At 34.7% G+C, this 15,459-nt stretch overlaps 1 protein-coding gene across 1 annotated transcript in view; it reads right to left on the bottom strand.

Annotated features, from left to right (window-relative positions):
- CSMD1 (CUB and Sushi multiple domains 1) overlaps positions 1–15,459 on the bottom strand; it is a 1,210,443-nt gene that overhangs the window by 613,337 nt on the left and 581,647 nt on the right. The window contains exon 5 of the mRNA XM_055714855.1: positions 12,954–13,161. Within this exon, the coding sequence (XP_055570830.1) occupies positions 12,954–13,161 (208 nt within the window). The remainder of the gene's footprint in view (positions 1–12,953; positions 13,162–15,459) is intronic.

The raw sequence follows: 15,459 nt of genomic DNA, 5'->3' as shown, positions 1-15,459 counted from the left end.
AGTAACTAAGGATGTTTATGTTCATAAATGGTATATCCAAGCATTGTTTTCAGTCTGTGAAACAGATGCAGCCCTCAGCCTCCTGTAGAAATTGCTAACATTACATGATCTACAGGAAGAAGTACTGAGCAATTTCTATGGTACAACTACTAGAAGAATAGTCAAATTGCATAGTGGTGTTTTTTTTAAAATATAATGTATGCAAATTAATTCATTCTTTAAAAAAAAAGATTGATTCATCTGGTTAAACAAGACTGAAACTAATTTAAAAGGGTCCATAAATAATGAATGAAGAAAACTTATAAGATTTTCTCTGTCTTTAATTGCGCTCTCTTACAATACTGCTAAAACTAAAATCATCTTTGTATTTATGTTTGCACAATGCTGGAAGATAAATTGCTATACTACTATTGTTTTTTCTTACAGCACAAGGAACATAAATATAAACCTTCAAAATATTTATTTTCCAGACATGGAACACACCCTTGGCATTGAAATTTGCAAAAAAAAGATTTTCCCCAATAAACACTGAAGTCTGAACATTAGAAACAACATCAAAAGAATGTTAATTTGATAAAACATTAAGCCCCAAAAGAAAAAAAAAAATTATCAGCCTTGAGTACCTGGTTTTCTCTTAGCTCAGTTTCAGCTCCCATGGCTACAGTTACAGTTGAAAGAAGAGCTAAAGAAGCTGAACCCAGCTATATGAGAAATGGGGACCAAAATATTGGCAAGAGCTTGTACAAATCTTCTCTCAAGATACTTGTTACCATGACATAGAAACCCTATGAATAGAGTACATATAAGACCCAGATTTTAAAGTAGTACTCCATCTGTTTTAATCATGAGGCATTCCTCTCCTTTCCTTTAATATCCCAGATAATGCACACAACTTCTTATTTCAACATAGGTAGCAGCAGTCCTACTGACTAGAGTCTCTTTAAATGCACAACAGTAACTCAGTTTCAGAGCACAGTGAGTAATAAGAGCACCTGATGGCATAATTAAAAAGCCATGTCAACTTTTATGTACAAGTGGGTCAAACAAAACTGGCATTCTTTATTCTTGAGTGCTCAATTTTGTAATATTAATGATACTTTTATGTACACAGAAAGATGACGTGACACTCCAGTAAATCTGCATATATGCTCTGCTAGAATATATCCTAATTCTGTTTCACTGTGTATTATAAACTACATTGCCCTCACTTCAATCAGCTAGAAAAGAAATGTGCAGACTATTGTGACAATGTAACTAAATACAGAGTTTATAAACTTTATTTGAAGTTACTTAATTTACATGCTACTTTCTCTAGGGTTTTTTTTGAATTTGTTCCTGCTGTTCTGATTTCAAAATAGGGGTGCAGAGATGGATACAATCTAAGGAGAGTGTTTTGATACAGAATAACATCTGAAAGAGTTTTTCTTTCCATACTTTATCTATAGTTTCCAAAAGCTCTGAATACAAAATAAAAACATGTGCTTTCTCTCCTCCAAGTGCAGGCAATCATGTAACTCTACATGGGATTTTGTACAAATTTAAAATCACAGAACGCCACTGTATTAGTCAGATCTTCACATCATATTTTACTGCATTGTTTCTAATCAACTGATTTTAATATTTGGGTCACATCATTCTAAAGAAATAAAAATTGTCATAATATAAATTCTCACCTTCTGGCCTGGAAAACTTGCAACACTTTTCTTCTTCTATCCACTTCACTAAAAGTGGAATACAATTATTTGCCAACCTTATTAGCATACTGAAGAGTTTTTCAATTAATATACTCATCAGCTACAAAGCATTCATTGTATATAAAATGATTGTTAGTACTTCCAATTTAAATTTTATTTTAGATGGTTTACATTGCAAATCCATACTCTTCATTGTGGTGCTGCTGCAAGCTTGTCTAAATTGTCTAACCAGCAAAATCCTTGCGTTTTCTTTACATGCACAGCAAATTGCCTTCCCTGCTTGTTGTCCTCTCCCTTGACTACTTAGAAGATGCAAAAAAAAGAAACAGTATCTCAGTCACCGCTACACATCCTATCTAAACTTTCCGTGCTGTAATATTGCTTTAAAACATCCAAGATACGAAACAGCACATTATTTTCTAGTTGCAGACCTCTACAGAGAACCCATTAAGTCCAATCACTAACTTACTGTGCAAGCGTTAAAAAAAAAAAAGAGTAGCCATCAATAAACATGTTATTTAAATTAAATTTAACATTATTTTAGAGACACAGAAATAATCAATGCATTCTGTGTGCTAACTAAACAGAGAAACCAGGGGCCAAACTATTCATTAACCATAAGAACAGTCTGAGCTGATATAGATTATAGTATTGGTCTCAGCAGAAGAATCATGCAACAACCTAACAGGTAATTGGTCAAAAAAGCTTGCAGTGGAGATTCATGAGTGTGTTCTTCAGACAGATTCAGTTCTGTGTGCCTTGTTGGGAAAAAAAACCTCCACGCTACTAACAACTGTTTTAGTTGTTTCATGATATGTTTTAGTAGTTTTCAGTATATCCAGGAGAAAAATAAAACAGACTTATATTCACACTTGATGCTTACACATTTCTAAAATTCTATCCTTCTTTTAGAAAATAATGATTAATCACTGAAGATCATTTTATTTTTTTTATTTGCTGTTTGACTTGCTGGAAAGTAAGAATGCATTCAACTATGCTAATTGCTACCAAACAATTTTTCATACACTTGGGTATTTGAAAATATATTTATTTATTTAAGAATATACCAATTTAAGAAAATCAAGTTGTATTATTAAAATCCTACTATATCTTTAAGAAATGGCACTAGCTAGCATTAGAATTCTAATACATTTTAAATTTAGCACAGAAAACCTCAGTACATTAGAAAAGATCAGTCTGGTAAATTACCATCCTTTATCCTCACTGACCCTAATGTGAAAGGGGGCCACTACTCATGCCAGTGTAGCTTTCATATGCTATGATTGTTTTTCTTTCTGACATCATTACTAAACTAGGTACCAACAACAAAACTAGAAATTGTCTTAAGCTCCAGGGAATAACTGTCTTTCTTTTTTCTAGACTGATCTAATATTCCCAGTCCTGATGGCTGTAAACTGTGATTTGCCCAGATGAACTGAATCATATAACTTCATCAAATATGTAACGTCTCTTCGTATTTATATGCACACACATTCTCAGCAAAATTTTCATTAATCTTTTTCCTCCACACACAGTAACATAGACTCCATTGATACATACATTGGTCAACTCCAGTTTGAATCCCAGAATTTTTTTTTATTTTTTTTTCCCAAAATTGGGGAGTAGATAATTTTTTTTCAGAAATACTGTGATTACTGCAGACAAATCTAGAAATATTGGTAGGGCTATATGGCAAAGCAAGGGAGGTAATTTTAATCTAAAGTTCCAAAAGTCAAAACATCTGTAAGTTTTGTCATGCTAGGAAGTTACTCTTGAGGCTGACTGCAATGGATTGGTACTGTGCAAAAGCAAGAAATGTAGTGCTTCATAAATACCTCTAAGAAGAGCTTCTAACATTAGCTGAATATACCAGTAAGACCTGTTGCATCATTAGAATATATTTTCCTGACCCTAATGTCAAGGATTTTGCAAGCAAATGAGGCTAACAGTACAGATATTCTATAACAATGCAACAGACCTAGCAGAAGCAAATTTTAGAAGCACACTCAATCCCCACGGTTAGACAGTCTGTGCAGAAAGATAGTAATGCTAGTGGCATTTTAAGCAATCCAAGCTCTCAGTTAATATATTTAAACCTTGTTCATGTACTTTGTTTTTAAAATCTAGTGCTTTTCATTTTATTTAAATGTGGTAGAAAATTATACTGTAGGTCACACTACTTCCTTAAGTGAGTTCTTTCACTCCTATGTTCCTGTCAGTTTGTGATGTGGTATGAATTAAGCCTTTATACCTCTTCAGCACAGTAGGCTGTAAATTAATAGGTGCAAAGAAAGCAATAGTGTTCTGTGAATTAAGCATCAATTTACTGCTTCTGTACTTCTCACTTCATACACCGTTCACATGCTGGTGTTAACAACTAAGTGTCCTCTGTGTCTTTACAGCTAACACAAGCAAGAGATTGTATTAGTTTAGTCACTACTACTAGCACAAAGTACATTTGCCATCCTTCTTATTTAGGGTCAAAATCCTTGCAAAAGCTTCACACACATGCATGTGTATATATATATAAATATATATATATATATAAATATAAAATTTAGCATGAAGATACTAGAAAAGATAAACAATGCATTTCAGATATGTTTTGTTTAAATAAAAGCCTAAGAAGTTTTGCAAGATTTCTATGTAAAATATTACCAAAACCTAAACCTATTTATTAACTGAGCCTTAAATAGATATGTCTTTGCATTAGGATACTATCAACTTCTTTTTTTAAAAAAAAAAAAGATTATTTCCATCACCTCCATCTCTGAACACAAGATTAATATATAATCCAAAGGAAAACTGAGGTCCAAATGGAAGAATGGGGAAGTATTAGAAGCTCTCAGAAGAATTACACACGTATTTCAGCACTTGCCATCAGTATCTGGGTAACAACCACAGGATACTGATACAGCTACCATGGATACTAGGAAAGAAGAGGGCAGGGCAGGCTTCATTGCTGTCCTAAATGGTAAATGTACCAAAACACTCCTGTTTTTAAGGAAGAGGAAAGGAGAGGTGATAGGCCTGCTGGATCAAAGCAACAACATTAGTCACAGTGGTATTCCTGTGGGTTTAGGATGATTTTGTTTATTCTGTGCCAGTGGGAGGGATGATTCGAGTACACTTCCCAGGCTTATTTGGGATATCACTCTGCAAAAGTTCCTCTGACTTGGAGCATCAAATTCCCCCATTGCCACTCTGAAGTTCAAATTTCCAAGCCACTCCAACTCAGGCTGAAGCTGTTTCCAAAACCTTACCAACGCTTCAAAATCTGTCACACTATCCCCTAACATACCAAAACAAAATCTTTCTCATGGTAGAGTCATTCTTGCCTCCCAATTCCCCAACTCAAAGCCATTATTTCCTTCATCATCCCCTTTCTTCCAGTGCAATGCCATCAACTCAGAGATCACACACAAATTCAGATGCTGCATTTCAGCTTATTTTTGAAACAACTACTTTTACTCTTTGTCCTTTTCTCATTAATGGTCATTTTAGCAATTAAAATATGAAGGTTCCTCATTGCAACTAGCAGAGCTCATCTTATATAATACATACTGTATATTACTTAATATACACTTAAATAATAAACAAAAACATCACATATGTACTTCTGTAGCAAAAAAAAATAAAAAAAAAGGAAAAAGGAACAAAAAATGCCTTTAAGATGCTGAAAGGAAAAGGAAGACAATGCCCATGATGAGGGAAAAAAATGTAACCCTGTCTTAAAATAACAATTTCTTTGCAGCTTTACTTTCTTATCAGTAGTAGTCAAGTATCATCTTTCCTCCTATAGAAACGTTAGGGAGTGGGGTCTGTTCAGTACCTGCCTCATCTATGGGTTTTTTTTTTTCTTGTGGACTTCAAATGTATTGAGCAGTGTTCATTGTATTTTCCTAAGTCTGCTAACAATTTAGTTACAACTGTAGATAACTCATTTTTTTTTCAAGCAGCAATTTGAATGCCTGCAGAAAATCCATTTTGGAACATGATGATTTTGATAAATATAGCAAAGTACAAGATACATCACTGATGAGATCAGCTTATTAATCCTTATTATGGGAAAACTGTAGGAGTGAAGAAACTGCTTATCTGCATATGTTTGGGTATAGCAACTGCTGTGCCAAAGAACTGGATATAGATACTGAATTAAAACATGCTATTTCCTACTCAGGGAATTTTAAAAGACTTTGGAAAGCAATATTTTAAGAACTAGAGTATACCAGTTGCCAGTATGACATGTTTAGTATACATAGCTGGTATCCTATTCAAAACACTGTGCCTATTTTCTTTCTAAATACCCTAATTTGTGAGTGGGATAATCCTTTCTGAGACTATGTTTTAATTCTGAGAGCAGTGAGACATTCACTCCAAGATTACAGAAGCCCACAGGTACTCTAGTTCAGCATGTCGTTTGCAAACTTTTTATACACCATTTTGACTATGACTATACCACATGGCTGACTTTTTTTTTTTTTTTTTTTTTTTTAAGAGCTGGGGTGTTACCTTTTGCGATCCTTAATCTACTAGAAACCAAGGGAAAAAGGACAGATCAGCTACAATGTGTCACTGCTTATTTGGGATAAATTGTACCAGATTCTAAGCTTAAATCATAGAATGCCGCAGCAAATGCTGAGGGAGGATGCAGAAACAGGGTATGCTGGTGGGAGGGCAGAGGAAGGGAGCAGTGGGAGCAGAGGTGTAGCCAACAGAAAATAGCTAGGAGAAACCAGGAGAATCAAGCATCAGCACCAAAGGCAGCAACTGACAGGACTCAGAAGCTGGAGAAAAGATGTATTCCATGGGTCTTTCATAGAGACATGGTATTTTCCATATTACTTTAGGGATTCTTCTATCATTTATTCAGTTTGCAATATGTTAATATCTACCGAGGATATGTACCGTACAGGAATTTGAAAAAATAGGGTATGAAATAAATCAGCAAAAACATATTCATTAACAGAATATTAATTATAATCAGATAAATATACATAATATTGTTTGAAAATATCTTCTATTCTTTCATGACCACTGTATTTTACTGTCTTTCAAAGGTCTTCATAGAGACACACGTTCTACCTTTTTTGCTCACATTAATAGTATCTTTGTCCTTCCAATGTATCTTGGGGGTTTGTAACTGGATAATGTTCTGTGGTAAGTCAATTTTAAAAGTTTTTGTGTTGATAGATATATTTGATAGATTCAGTTCAAGTGCTAAACAGCATTAATGCTGATTTTCAAATGTGCTAAGACTACGGGATTTTTACACAATAACTGGAAACTTTGCAACTTGGAAGTCAATAGAAAGAACTTGAGGGTGCCTATGCAACCTCTTTTCCTGAAAAAAAGATGAAATGTGGTACATGGCAGGTCAGATGCATATGTTATCAAGTAAAGAAGCTTATATTTATTGGACTCAGTTTCCTAACCGGAACAGGTAAAAGGGTAAATCCAATTAAAAGCTACAGAAAGGTAAGAACTTCCAAAAGTTAGTAGACAGAAAGAGAACCCTTTACCAGCTCTCCAATACAAACATATGGCTTTGCAGGGTTTGTATGTCAAAAAAGGGATGACTGTCAGAAGGTATCTAAAGGCACTAAAAATTGTAAGTGACTACAGATAAATTAATAAAAATCTAACTGTGCCCTCAAATGAAAAAGCTGGAATCTAATTGCCTTCTTTTCAGTACAATGCCTGAACATCCATTCTCATCTGATGGAGAAGGACAAGAAATAGAACTTTATATTGCCAAGGGTATGTCATGAGCCCTTTTCTAGGGTACAGCAATTCAACATAATTGAAGATGCATCCAGAAGTGTTACATCTTTTCACAGTAAACCAATAGATGGAGCCCTTTAGCTGTATAATTATGTAATTCTGAGCTAAATATTCAGCTCATATGTATGGATCTACTGCCATAGGTATCTGTCAGAAAGGTGATTTAGACCACTCCATAATCTTATGCATTACTTTCCTACAGACCTCTCACAATGAAGGTGGAAAGATTAAGACAAATGTCTATAAACAGGACAGGAAACATGCATATCAAAATGCTACTGTTCTGAATTATATCTAAGTGCTTGGACCAATGAAGAAGAAACACAAATCTAATCCTAATAATTAATATATCTAAGAAACACAAATTAGTATTATGACCCAGCTTTTATAAGAGTTATTCAATAACACAGGAGTAAGAGGTGAGTTTCAGATTAATCCAGGTACTTATGTCAAATTGTTTGCCAAGATTATAGCAATTCATTATTGCTGATTCCAAATCGCTTTCACATCCACATACATTTTTATGGTCTTTCACTAGGATATTGAAGTGATTTATAAGGAAGTCAGAATAATCTTAAAGGTATTTTTAAATAGTGCTAGGAAATTAATTTGGACTAAAAAGTATGAAGCATAGTTCATCCTCTTGTATTGGCAAATACTGATAAAAATTTGAAGAATAATAATTTTAGGTTTAAATTGAAGCATTGTAATAAAAAAGGAAAATAAATTTCAGAACAAAGAATGTTCAACATTAAGACTTCAACTGAAAGAATAGTAATTGCAGAATTAGAATTATTCTTAGCATCATAATCACCTTTCATGCATACTGTAACAGTCTAGGATAAATAATCTTTCTAATATTTTTTTAATCTTTCAAAAATTATGGCAAAGCCAAATTTACATGAAAAAGCCTGAGTCAGGCCTATCTGTGTTCATGTGAATTACCCAGCTTTACCTAACCTGCAATAATAGAAGACTCAGTCCAAATAAATAAATAATATTTAAAAAACAAAAGCAAAAACAAAAACCAAAACCCCACAAAACCAAACAACCAAACCACAAAACAAAAAAACAACAACCAAAACAAAAAAAAACCCAAACAAACCACCAAACACAAAATCCTCCTCAGTCTCAAGGAAGACTCATTAAGAGTTTTCCGAAAGGATGCTTTCCCTAAGTGATATATTCCTGATTTTACTTCAAAACAATGTTTATTCAGGCTTATATCACACTGTCTCTAGATCCAACCTTAACTTAATTTTAAGTATCATATAACTTAAACTGAAGTCTAAAGGGACATGTTTGGAAGTATTAAAAAAGTTATATTTAATGTTCAGAAATTATGAAAAAAATATTTTTTTGTTATAGTCCTAATAATCCACAGAGGAGCCGTTCAGACTCAAAAGATCCAGCCACTTGGTGGACTTGGAGATGGATTGCAGACATAGCAAAGAGGTAGTCTTTCTGTAATGCTTCCCGAAGTACTGTTCTTGGCATTGTGAACAAGAGTTTACCAACTCAAGACAAACACGTTTTACATCTAAAACTCCTTTATGTAATAGCAAATTAATCAAGTGATTCAAATTCCAAAAGTTTTCTTTCATCTACAGTCTAACTAGTAATACTTTTACTTCCTCCACAGATTAAAAGCCTTTCCTACCTGCTTTGCATTCATTTGGCTAACACTGATGTTCATCTTTTTAAGGCTTGTGACACTTCCATTGATTCAAAGCAGGATTAAAATTGCAGTCATCTATCTGTGCACATTCATTCAAAACTGAGAGCTTTATAACTACTCTTTAATTAGGAAAAAACAAACAAACAAACAAACAAACAAAACCCAAAAAACAAAACAACTTGAATAGCTTTGGGCACTCTAAGCATATCACAGACATCCAAAAAAAAATAGTGAGGTGATGTCACTTGAACCTTTTAGAAACTAATTCCAGTGGGATGGACTGTATGAATGATTTTCAAATAATCTTTAAGAATAAGAAAAGGTAGACAAACCTCTTCTCCCTTTTCAATGCATTGAAAAACAAACCAACAATCAGCTATATAACATGGAAACTAACTGAACATCTTAAAAAAGGTTTAAAACATGTGAAGTATATAAGTAACATAATATAATTAATATTACTATTACATAATAAATATAAGGCATATAATCAATATAATTAGTATAATATAATATTTTATATACATAATTTACAGATATATCAGATTTTTTTTTTGCAGCATTTAGATTCTACCTGTTCTAGCATTTCCATTGCTTTACTTGAAAAAAGTCCATACAGTTTTTACTGTAATCATGCTGGAAACACTTCTAACTTTGTTGATATGTCTGGAAAGACTAATCCAGACCTATTGTACCATACACTAAAATCACTAAAGAATATCTGTCTGAAATTATTTACCTTATTCTTACTCTCTTTCTAGGTTTTGCAGTGCTCATATATCTGTCTTTCTATGCTCTTCACTAGGATAATACCAGGCTTATTTTACAGCATATATTCCATTAAGTGAGAAAAACAATCATAATTACCAGACCATGCTAATGGAATATTTGTCTTCTAACAAATAATTACAGTATAAGCTCTTGACATGATGCCAGATATAATGAAAGTGAATAATTATAACCAAAAAAAAGTTACATTTTAGGATGATACACCTCTAGACCATTAGTTTTCAGTATGGAACAACTTCACATTTGAACACAGAGCTGATTTTAGCAGATTACAGCATGAACTACATTTAGCATGGCTCTAATGTCGCTATGGTAACTGTTCTAGCTTAAATATAGCTGAATGTGTGGCTTCATTGCAAATTATCCAATAATCCATTAAACATTTCTTATAAAACTTCCTATAGCTTCTTCAGACTTTTATCAGTGATCCTGCATTAGCATCACTGATACCAGCACTGTTTAATATCTTCCACACTGACCTAGACAGTGGGATTGAGTACGCCCTCAGCAATTTTGCAGACAACACCAAGCTGAGTGTAGCTGAGACACCTGAGGGATAGGATGCCATCCAAAGGGACCTGGATAAGCTTGAGAAATGGATCCATGTAACCCTCGTGAGGTTCAACAAGCCCAAGCACAAGGTTCTGCACCCGGGTTGGGGCAATCGCTAGAATCAATACAAGCTGGGGGATGAAGGGATTGAGAGCAGTCCTGCTGACAAGGACTTGGAGGTACTGGTGGAGGAAAAGATGGACATGAGCCAACAATGTCCGCTTACAGCCCAGAAGGCCAACTGTATCCTGGGCTGCATCAAAAGAAGCGTGGCCAGACCATCGAGGGAGGTGATTCCTCGACTCCATTCTTGTGAGACCCCACCTGGAGTATTGTGCTCATCTCTGGGGTCCTCAGCACAGGAAAGACATGGACCTGTTGGAACGGGTCCAGAGGAGGGCCACAAAAATGATCAGAGGGCTGGAACACCTCTCCTATGAGGACAGGCTGAGAGAGCTGGGGTTGTTCAGCCTGGGGAAGAGAAGGCTCTGGGAGACCTTATTGCAGCTTTCCAGTACTTAAAGGAGGCATACAAGAAAGATGGGGCACAATTTTTAGCAGGGCCTGTTGCACTACCACAAGGGGTAATGGTTTGAAACTAAAAAAGGACAGATTTAGACTAGATATTAGGAAGAAATTCTTCACTATCAGGGTGGTGAGGCACTGGCACAGGCTGCCAGAGAGGTGGTAGATGTCCCATCCCTGGAAACATTCAAGGCCATGTTTGACAGGGCTCTGAACAACCTGATCTAGTTGAAGATGTCCCTGCTCATTGCAGAGGGGTTGGACTAGATGACCTTTAAAGGTGCCTTCCAATCCAAACTATTCTATGGTTGTATGATCCTAGGAACATAAAACCTTAGTGTTTAGTGATCTTTGTTTAGCGTTATAAAAAAAGTATCTCCAAACCCCCAAAAAACAAATATCAGGGGAAATGAGAAAAATATTTAGATGGAATTCTAGGAGAAATAAGATTCTTATGCTATCTCTGATTTCCAGCATCACACAGATCAATACCACATGAGATAAATGCAGAATATGGTTTCATTGCTTTCTGCTCATATTCTTCTATATCATCTACTATCAGAAATCTTCTGGGGAACAGATATATATATGTGACAGTCTGTAAATGTAAAGTTATTCCTATACTTGTATGTTCAAGTTCAGTAACAGATTGATTTCTTGCAACAAAGTTGCAAAATGTTGTTAGGTGTCTAGTAGAGGCTCAACCACAAAATTAAATGGACAGATTATGTGTTCTGCAGCAAGCCTCAATTAGCTTTTCCCCTCCAAGATTTCAGCTTCTGGTCCTTAGAGCCCCTAATAAGAAAACACTGGCACTGATGACTGTGGTGCATGTCTGTGCATGAGAAAGAGGTAAGCGGAGAGTACTCACATATTATACATCAGACAGTCAGACGACCACTTAATTTGGTACAAAGCTGCTTCACTGACTGCAGTTACACAACTTTTGGTCATGTGGAAATGTTAGAGAGCAATCTTATGATACAGATCCAGAAATATCTTCAAAACAAAGTTTTTACATATTTGCCAGGCATGGTTGCCACACATTTTTATTTGATAGAGTTTTTAAAATTACCAGATGCTACCTAGAACTTCACAATTATTAATATATTGCACAGCCTAGCCTGTTACGACATTAAAATAATAGTGAGACTGCTTCAGATCTCCAGAAAAGCATTCTGAAGATAATAACCATCAGTCACCTGCAAGCAGCAGATTCGTATCTTTTTCTAGGCTACATTTTACAGCAATGGCGCATATGTCAAGTACCAGACGTTCTCAGAGATGAACAAAATTAAAAACCTGCATATGTAGCATGCAAAGAAATCATATGAGCTGTTCTGCAATTTAATCCTTTCCCATAGACAGAACTACATTTTTACTTAGTACAGAGAGTGTAAATTTGCTATAATTACTAAGGCCTAATATTGCTAAGCAGTTTAAATATCAGCCAGCATAAGACAATAATACTTGCACACATGAGTACATGTAGTAAGACTGAATTATACCCTGTTTAGAATAAGAGGGCATCCGTTTGCTCTATACATATTCCTATTTTACTGTGAGGCTGAACTTTGCTCACTACTTTCATTGCTAGAGTACAGTAATGATAAGCCATTCAAGACACAATGCCAGAAATGTTCTCACATGAAGTTCAAATATATAACATCAATAAATGTTCACTGATAAGATACCTTACAAATATAACTCCTGAAGAGGAGGAAGGATCAAGATTTGGAAAGAAGCGGAAGCGAATTACTTCCCCCCTCTCCCTGCCCAGTTCTGGAGGGTCAAAGGGACCAAAGGAAAATGCATAACAAAGTAGTTATTACTAACATGTAGAAAATATCTTAAATATCCTTTACTACCTTTTCAAAATACTCACCAAAAAAAGACGAGAAACTGAGGTCTTTACAAGATCTCTGACTTACCATATTGATGGTGCTTCTGTTCCACTGATCTCTAAGAAGTCATATCCTTCCTCTAACTGGAAGTCAGTAAACACCAAAGCAATGGTATCTCCTGGTTCAGCCAATATGGTCCAGGTGCAATCAGCATTATTTTCATACTCAGAAGGGAAGTGAGGACTTGAAATAGTTCCACTTGTCCCACGCAGTGTCCCACCACAAGCTCCTTCAGCTGATGAAGAGAATATCATTTACTAGTGGAGCCGCACTTTGAACAAGTGAAGTATCACCCCTGCTTCTGCCACAGCAAACCCAGCTCTTCCCTTCTGTGCGCAGAGTACCCAAAGATATATATATACACACCCATATACATATAGGTACACACATATACATATATGTACCTACATATATATAGATAGATATACACACACACAGAGAAACAAAATAACATCCGTGTGAACAGAATAAAATATTTTCTGTCCATTAAGCAGCACAGATTGTTGGTTTGGACTTCTTGAATTTTTTTCATTGTTGGTGACACTTTAGTGCCAGGCCAAACAAGGATAAAGTTAGCAGAGACACCTACTGTGAGCTGATTTGGGGAACTTCTACTTTGACTTTGTGAAAGTGCCCACAGAAGAAGCCTAAGAACTGGGCAGAGAATCACAGAAATACAGTTAGGCTATCTCTGATATAAATTAAAAACATTGAACATTTTATTTCTTAAGATGTCCCGCATTTCTTATAAATACAATAAAATGCAGCAAAAAAAAATATTCTTACAGATATAGATGCTGTCCTAAAATAGGAAGCATTACTAAAATCATACTAGCCATTCTCAAGTCTTTAGTTCTGAAATAGGATTTTTACAGATCACAAATAAATTGAGAAAATTTTGCTGTCAGATGGACCATCCAAGGTTAACACATCATTAGTTAATAACATATATAATTTTAATAGCTATGAACTAAATTTCAAAAAATACAGATCATAGGAGTTTCCTGCTAAGCCCGGACTGTTATTTAAAGTTGTCAAAGGATTTTAGCAGACTTCTTGTACTCTTCTTTGCCCCATAAGTTTTTAATGTAAGCTTTAAAGACATGCAGATTATTAGTAGTATTGGGTATTAAAGCATATAATTTTTAAAAAGCAACAAAACATGCCATCCATACAATTCATTGGCATAAAATAATAAAAATGAATCAAGTGGCTCTTAATATGTTATAATGTGGCTATGAAAGCTACAGCAATAGCAATTAAAAATATTTTTGCATACATGAATGATCAGAAGTATTTCATTTTTATCTGTTTTATCATCTTTAGCTACTGCTACTATCGTTAGGCATTATTTGCGTACTATAAGTACATGTGGAGATATGGAAAAAAAAGAGTTTGGCAAGATGCATGACACAAGGAACTTACAGTCTAATAATTGCATAGCTAATTAAGACAACAGAAAGGGGTAGGAGTAGAGCTGCTCTTCTCAATCACAGTTGAAAGCCTGTCAGTGAAAGTGAGTTTTAAAGGAAGGTTTGAAGGAAAAAGGTTTCATTTCAATCCAAGGAAGAGGAATACTCTAGCTTGATGTTAAAAAAAGTAGACTATTAAAAAAGAATAAATAGCTAATAAGGGACTGAAATAAAAGGCAGAATTGGGAGAAAGGAAGAAACACAATAATTTATTTAACATTTACATATTGTGTGGACCATTAATTTGACTAAAAAGAGGAGAGAAAGCTGCTGAAGAGATTAAAACAGCTAGTTATCTTTACTATTCTAAACGCAAAATAAATTTTGACATAAAGAAATGTAACATAACCTTGGCTGCCAAAGCCTTATTGAGTTTCATAACACTTTTCAACAAATTTCATATCTTACTTTCTGGACCCTGATATTTATGTGTTCTTTTGTAGATGAATGAGATTAAGAGGTGGAATAGATCTACACTTCTAAAATATTTCTTTTTGTTGGTGAAATCACATCATTTTTGTGATTCCTCCCTCAATTCCTGGCTTTTTATACAGTGCATATTAAAAAGGCCATGTGGCTCTGAGGGATGAAAGGGGAAAGAAAGTGAAAAATAAAGAACTCATGGATAAAGTTGAGAATCAAAGTCAAAATTCCTAGTGCATAATACACGCAAAGATTACAATAATTTAAAAACTATTGTAAATCCATAATAAATCAGAAAGGTTTGTTATCCAATAATACCTAGATTTACCTGGTTTTCCTGTTTTTTTAAACAAAATGCATAGCTTTCAAGCAATTCAATTCAGATCATCATCTAACTCAGCAAAGAACAAACAAATTTACTTCACACATCCTGTGCCTTCAGCACAGAAACTTACAATGAGTTTTTGATTTCTACTGTGGCCATCATCACTATCAGAGTTTGAATGAACCATCAAAAAGCAAAACCTGATGACTTCTACCTTTTCTTTTTCTTTTTTTTTGTCCAGGCTTTCTTCCTGTTCATATTTTGCCATAACAGTGTGGGGTTTTTTATTTTTTATCTTTTTTAAGAATCAAAA

This window comes from Falco cherrug, chromosome 6, assembly GCF_023634085.1.
Source record: "Falco cherrug isolate bFalChe1 chromosome 6, bFalChe1.pri, whole genome shotgun sequence".
Classification (NCBI taxonomy): domain Eukaryota; kingdom Metazoa; phylum Chordata; class Aves; order Falconiformes; family Falconidae; genus Falco; species Falco cherrug.
The sequence above is the reverse complement of the archived record's forward strand: the minus strand, read 5'-3'. Positions and strand labels throughout refer to the sequence as shown.